The sequence below is a fragment of the Cyprinodon variegatus genome, unplaced genomic scaffold, assembly GCF_000732505.1.
Source record: "Cyprinodon variegatus isolate N-32 unplaced genomic scaffold, C_variegatus-1.0 Scaffold285, whole genome shotgun sequence".
NCBI classification, from domain to species: Eukaryota; Metazoa; Chordata; class Actinopteri; order Cyprinodontiformes; family Cyprinodontidae; genus Cyprinodon; species Cyprinodon variegatus.
The window spans coordinates 705994-712867 of record NW_015150738.1 but is presented as its reverse complement, the minus strand read 5'-3'; the positions used below and the strand labels follow the sequence as shown (position 1 = coordinate 712867).

General features: G+C 37.3%; 1 protein-coding gene across 1 annotated transcript; it reads left to right on the top strand.

Moving 5' to 3' along the window:
* The first annotated feature begins 2203 nt into the window (after window positions 1–2203).
* On the top strand, window positions 2204–4547 carry adm (adrenomedullin). The gene is made up of 4 exons (XM_015383443.1): window positions 2204–2331; window positions 2930–3032; window positions 3155–3280; window positions 3392–4547. The coding sequence occupies exons 2-4, from the start codon at window positions 2938–2940 to the stop codon at window positions 3666–3668; spliced, it is 498 nt and encodes a 165-aa protein (XP_015238929.1). The 5' UTR covers window positions 2204–2331; window positions 2930–2937; the 3' UTR covers window positions 3669–4547.
* Window positions 4548–6874: the final 2327 nt, after the last annotated feature.

The window sequence follows — 6874 nt, the reverse complement described above, 5'->3', positions numbered from 1 at the left end:
ATGGATGGATGGATGGATGGATGGATGGATGGATGGGCAAGTCAGTGAAATGATGTAAAGTAAACAAATCTAAAGCAATCATTCAGCAATAAAATGTTAACTTCTCAATTTCCATTACCAGATGTCTTCACTTTATCCCAACTCCGATAATACAAAACGCTCCCTTTTGTGGATCAATCAAAGATAAACTCCTGGGTTAGAACAAAATATTGAAGAGGAATGAAAAACAGGACAAGCTGTCACCAGGTATAACACGTGGGTATTAGCTCATGAGTGTGAGACAAATACACCAAGCAGCAACAATAGCAGGAACCCAGCGAGAGATTTCCCTCAGTCATCGTCTGTGTTTTCAAAAGCTCTTGAAATTCCTGGACAATGCTTGTGTTTACAAGAAAAAAAAAAACAGAGGCAGTGAAGAAGAGTAATCGACAGGATAACATGGATAACACAGAAGATAACTGTGTTTTTCTTGAGAAAAAAGGATGGCTCATGACAGGTTTACAGTAATTAAAAAGGTATCTACTTATATTAACAAACCTGTTTAGGAAATCTGGTAGGATTGATCAACTTTATGTTCCCTATGCCCTCGATTTCCCAGTCATTGTCGAAATAAATAAGCTAATAATAATAATACATATTTAAACAACCTGTCAGTCGAATTCCGCCTTCTTCTTGCTATAAAAGGAGTCAAAATGCAACAGAAGAATTTTATTGTCATGATTGCACCATCTCTTGTCATAAGCTCTGGTGAGGGGATTACTGATCTGCTGGAGTCAATTAGCATAACAAAGTGGTTACAAAACATTTTAGTTCTGACATTGCATGTGTTTGCCATTTATGTATTTTTCTGGAGTTTAAAAATATGACACCACCAGTGGAATGGGGTCGCATGAGAATATAAATAAACTCATAAGGATTTCATTATGATAGAAGGATGTGAATAGGAATCTTGATATACCGCAGAAGGAATGTCAACTGTGGAGTGAACCTTACTTCATAGATTTTCTTCATGGTTCAACAAAGCGAAAGCAAAATCAAAACTGAAAGATTTACTTACACCATGCTTTGTGGAAATTTCTACAGCGGAATTTCTATACTGTTAAAACCAAAAGGTTTTTTTCTCCTCTGGTTTTTACAGCATTTCTTAAACTACACCTGAGGGTACATGTGTGGGATAAAAAAAAAAAGAAAAAGAAAGAAATCATGCACATATTTTGGAGTTTTATAGATTTCTTTATAACATGAACACTTTCATTTTTGTTTTTTCCGGGGCTCTGACATTCTATTTCCTACATTCTGTGTCACTTTTAAACATAAAGCTTTATTATAAAATGTATGTTTTAGGAAGGACCACATAAAGGAGTTAAAATCCATGAAAAAAACGGATCTAATGTCCTTTTTAATCATCACCCAGCAGATTTTGTTTCTCAATGTAACTAAACCTAATTCCACTTGTTCTAAAACCATAATAATCTAAACTATTTAAAAGGAAAAATGATAAGCAATGCCCCAGGAGCTGTCATTCAACTTACAACAGATTTATAATTGTAAAATTCCATTTCTTTTTTCCCTCTTTTCATCCCAAGTGTTCCAAAGTAAATATTTGCACTGTCCAAACAAATATATTGAGTTTATTGTATTTACAGTCGGGCATTCTTATTATATTAATGAGTAACGTAATACTTTTCTCATGTTCATTGTCGTCTGGGTTTTCAGGTTCTCGTGGACTCTGCTGGTGTCGGGGAGTGCCCTGGAAAGCCGAGGATGGGAACATTCCTCAAAAGTTTTTTCCTTTGTTGCCAGAAAGACTGAAAGGAGCATAAAAAAAGAGAATATTAATATAATTAATCAATATACCATATAAATGTTTTGATCATAGGTTGCAAGCATTTTGTATTGATTTGAGTGTTGCATTTGACTCATTATTTATTTTAAATGTTGTGTTATATAAGCCTGCACAGAAAGTAGGTTAGGGGATAAATAATGAAAAACAGGATACAATACGGACTTTTCTTTAGTTTTGTTTAACATATGATTTTGATTGACATTCCTACACGTATCCCCCACCCTGTGTTGCTGAACATGAACAGCAGAGCAGTTAAGTGCTTTGAATGGGGTGGGGTAAAGGATGAGACAGCGCGTGTCGATCACTGAGCCCCTCCCACCCTCTGTAAGTGTATAAAGGCGGCCGGTCTGCTGTGTAGAGACTAATAGCAGAGTGACACAGCTGCCTTAAAGAAGCAAAAATAAACCTGAAGAAAACCTGTGGAGTATTCTTTTATTGGTGACTTTGGAAGAAGAGCTTTCTAATCCACCTGAGCTGAACTACAGGTATGTGTGATTTGCTTTGCAGGAAAACACATTGCTGTTGTATTGCTGTGATGCCAGCTAATGGTTTTATCCTTACTTCTTGTGTTTTTTGAGGTCAAGGCACTAGTGTTGAGGCAAGAACAGGTTATCTGTCTGGTTATATAAGCAGTTCAGCTCTAAATGTGTGTTAGTCTGTGAGGTAATTGCCTCCAAGACTGCAAATAAAACAGGATTAGTTCATTGTTATTATTCATTTATCTAAATGTTGTAAATGAAACTTGCAGATTGCACATTTTGCTGCACTTCTGCTGCGTCTATTTCAGACCGTGTCCTTCAAATTGCTGGCCAAATGCCCAAAGCATGGTTGCAGATTTACTTAACCTAGCAAATTCTGACCTTGGCTTAACTTTCTAAATAAATGAATGATATGTGCAAATAACTTGCCTTTTGGACTCTTGTGTAAGAAAACATAACACAGTTTCTCATGGAATACTTTAAGTTGTAGTTTTCCATTCAAAGAGGGACAGTAAGGATATGTCAGCAGCTAAATATTAAATTCAGCCATAACTATTTAACTAACCAAACTTTTTTTTTCTCTCCTTCTCTCTTCTTGCCACAGGAGCCAAAATGAAAACGATCTTCCACTCCTTCCTCTATTGCTGCCTGCTGGCTTCAGTAGCGCACTGTGTGGAACTTGAGGTGAATCCCGTGTTGAAAAAAAGGTGAGTCAACTTCAAATCAGTTCATACTGTAATAATAATAATAATGTTTCTGGCTGAAGTTTTGTGCCAAGAATCATCCTCTCCAAAACTAATGGTGTTTTTCCCCTCCTCTCCTCTTGCAGACTAAGCATATGGCTCGGGAGCAGACTGAGACGGGATCTTGAAAGTGTTGCAGTAGAGAAGACAACAGAGTCAGAATCCTTTGTTAGACCAGAGGACATCAGGGATACCTTGTTGCCACATTCCAGGTAAGAAATGAATCATCTAATCAAAGCTAGAAAGCAACCCAACTGAACAGGTCCACCTTAGAGGTTGAAAAGTGATAGCGGATTAACGTTCTGTCTTCTTTCTGTCTCTAGCACTGACATTAAAATCCGAACCAAGAGGTCCAAAGGTTGCGTGTTGGGTACCTGTACAGTGCATGACCTAGCACACCGCCTACAACAGCTCAACAACAAAAAGCTGAAGACCGGCGCCCCTATTGACAAGATGAGCCCTCAGGGATACGGCCGGAGGCGCAGGTCTGTTCCAGAGAGGCAACTCTCCCTGAAGGTGGAGAAAGGCAGGTTGAGACCAGTGTGGAGGCTGAACGACTCACAAGTACACAAGCTTGAGGCTCTACTGAGAAGGACATGAGAAGGACTCTAAAAGAAGAATTGGGAGCAAAAAGCAAGGGAGTTGGACTCCCTAGTGTGTGTCCCTTTCTGCTTGGCTTTGAAATTCTCTAAATGCCTCTAAAAGACTCTCGCCAAGTTACTCCAGCACATTCGTTCCAAAAAGGAGGACTGAGTCAGAGTGAATCTGGTTGCAGTCGTATTGGGATGCTAGAACTGTAAACAGCTGGCTCAAAGACACTGAATGGCACAGTGTGGAGCTACAGGTGCTGCTTTCTGTGTGGTGGTGAAAATGTGATGAGTTCAGATGCCTGTGTGCACATCCTAAAAGAGGGAACCTTCTACTAACCTATTCCTCAAGGCCTAGACTTTGAAAAGTGCCATCCTCGAAGGACTACACCACCATGTTCCATTAGACTGCTAATAATGGCTTGCACTTTTCCTTTTGAACTTAAGCAAAATGAATCATTAAGAAAGAAATCATTATCATTATGCCTAAAGAGCTTTAATGCTCTTCATTTATATCATGTTTTGGACACTGTATGAGAGAAAATGCCTTAGATTATGGGAGCTATGTGCCAATCCATACTGGATTTAACTATACTTGAAAATGCATTTGTTTGTAAAAAAAAATCAAAACAAAAACATGTGCAATCTTTTTTTTATTGCAGATATTTGTGTGTGTGTATATATGAATTCCTTTATTTAAATATTATATAGAGGTTACATTAAAGTCCTTATGCAGATAAAGCTATTTTTGTACAGAAAGATTTATATAAATATATATATATATATATATAGAGAGAGATGGGCATTGTAGCTATTTGTCATCATTCCTTTGCAAACTGTGGTAAATGGATGTGTTTTAAATGTATGTTATTTTATATTTGTAAATGTATTTTATTTTATTTGTGTCTTTCAATAAACCTTTTGCATACAAAACCTAAACCCTGCTTAGATGCTCTTTACTCTTTTGGACATTCTCTTGTCGAGGGGGAAAAACACAGAACACCTGGTCCCTGTTAAGGTCTAACAGATTCTCATTAGACTAAACCCAACCCTTCCTCACACAACATTCTCCCATTTCAACCCCCCCACCCCATAAGAAGGGCAGACAGGTTGCTGGGCACACATTCCTGATAAGTTTAAGTCATATTTGCTGGCTCGCCCCACACCACAGAGCAGCCCTAAAGCCATCAAGGGGAGGCTGAAGATTTAGCTCCATCTGTGTTCAATGGTGCGTGGTTTTGGACACAAGAAGGTTCAGACAGAGGGGGGTTCCGGTCCAACATTCCTCTGCGAGCATCACAGGGACGATGAAACTGTTTTTGTACCACAAAGCACCTCACCTTCTTTTTGTCGAAGCAATACATATTCACTGCAGAAACAACAGAGTGATGGAAACTGTCAGAGAAGAATACCCCCTATGATGAATTTAAACTGGCTTTTAGTGAAGGATAATTACTGTAGGACATGTCCTGCAGACCCTGAAGAAGAATAAAGTCCTTATAGTCAAAATGAAGGAAAAGAAAATTCTTACTGAACCTTATCTTTTTAATGCACAGAGGATTATTGGTTTACTGATTCGTTTTCAGTGGGGAGAAGGTTTCAGTCATACAGCCTGCTCTTTTATATACTGTAAATGTGATCCCTGTGGCCCTCTAGAGCCATTAGATCAGAAACTAGCACTGCTTAAATTTTCTCAGAACACAAAGGTCAGATGAGAATCAATACTTGAATCATCTTGGTGGTTGTTGTTTACTAGTTTAGAGCTTCATCCTTTCATGAATTATCTTTGAAAATATCATCTTCCGTATAAGGTTGCTATTACCATGAAAAACTGTCTTGAAATAATCAGGGAATTCTTTCATAGTGCAATGGAAGTATGTGGAAAGAAAGTCTTTGTAGAGCATAAATAGAGCCCAAAGAGTTTGAAGGACTACAGGTGTGACCATTTTTCATAATGCTTATTTAAAGCTGGGAAAAAAAACAAAGTTTTCTCCAGATATTTTTAAATCCACCCCCAAAATCACAACCTTTTGTTGTTTTTAATGCAAATTCAAATTTTACAGTTCAAATCCAGGGAGAAAATATGAGAAAAGCCCTTTTGAAGGATTTTATATATGCAGATGCATCCAAGGGGCTCAGCCTTCCTTTAAATATTTTATGTTCTCTCCATTTGTAGGATCAGTCAACCAAACCACTGAAACATGCTTGAGGAAAATTAAACGCAGCAGCAAAACAACTGCGACATCTAGTGGTTAGTTTGAGCATTTGCAACTTATATTTCCTGAATGACATATAGTCAAGTGGGAAAAGACAGAAACAATCTTACTTATGTGTGTATATTCCAACTATGATAGTCTTTCTTCTTCAATAATTCAATGAGCTAGTGACAGTGATGCTTTGATCTGATCGCAAAACTAATTAGTTATGGTCAGGAGATTATATATTCCCTACATTCCAGGTCTTATTGCATGTTAACAGTCTTTTATCCATTATACACTGCAAGGCTAACAAGGATCATTAGCAAAATCATTCTTTAACTGATCTTTACAATTGGATATTGGTTTAATCATTTAATAAGAAATAAAACATATCTGCCATAATAGAAAATAAACTGATGGAGAACAAAAGAAGGTGCAATAAAATAACTCCACGTGAGTTTTTATTGCATCATCTTTAATTATACATAAAAAAGAGTGCAATATAAAACCAGATTGTGCGGCAGGGGAAACAAGATTAACTGCCATTGAGATGATAATGTTGTCATCAGAAGAATAGAGGCCGACGATGCTGATTAACTCTTAACTGATAACCTCCGATGAGAAGATTAGTTTTATAATCTCCACACCTGCTGTGGCTAAATCGGGCACTGCTGCTTATGGCCTCACGGTCTAGAAAGTGGTGTGTGTCTGTGGTGCACTAATACAGCAGAGCAAGTCTGTAAAAAATCTTTTCTGCAACAATTTGAGAAGCCGAGCCTTAATAGTAATCATTTTGAAAAAATCTACTTAAACTTTTGTTGAGATTTTATGTGAGAGACTGACAAAAATAGCTTAAAATAATACCCTTAATAAATTAAAATGTGAAAAGTTTGACATTTTTATTACAAATCTTTTTTTTTTTGATAAACAAAGCCAACTGATATCCTGTAGACATGACCTAACCAGTATAAAGAACCACCTTGTCTAGTCAAGCTGTTTGATTATTAATAACCATTAATGT

Excerpts from the sequence above, each read along its gene's own strand:
- adm (XM_015383443.1), top strand. The coding sequence starts at position 2,938 with ATGAAAACGATCTTCCACTCCTTCCTCTATTGCTGCCTGCTGGCTTCA. Across the intron at positions 3,033-3,154 it reads AATCCCGTGTTGAAAAAAAG|ACTAAGCATATGGCTCGGGA; the intron begins GTGAGTCAACTT and ends CTCCTCTTGCAG. Across the intron at positions 3,281-3,391 it reads ACCTTGTTGCCACATTCCAG|CACTGACATTAAAATCCGAA; the intron begins GTAAGAAATGAA and ends TTCTGTCTCTAG.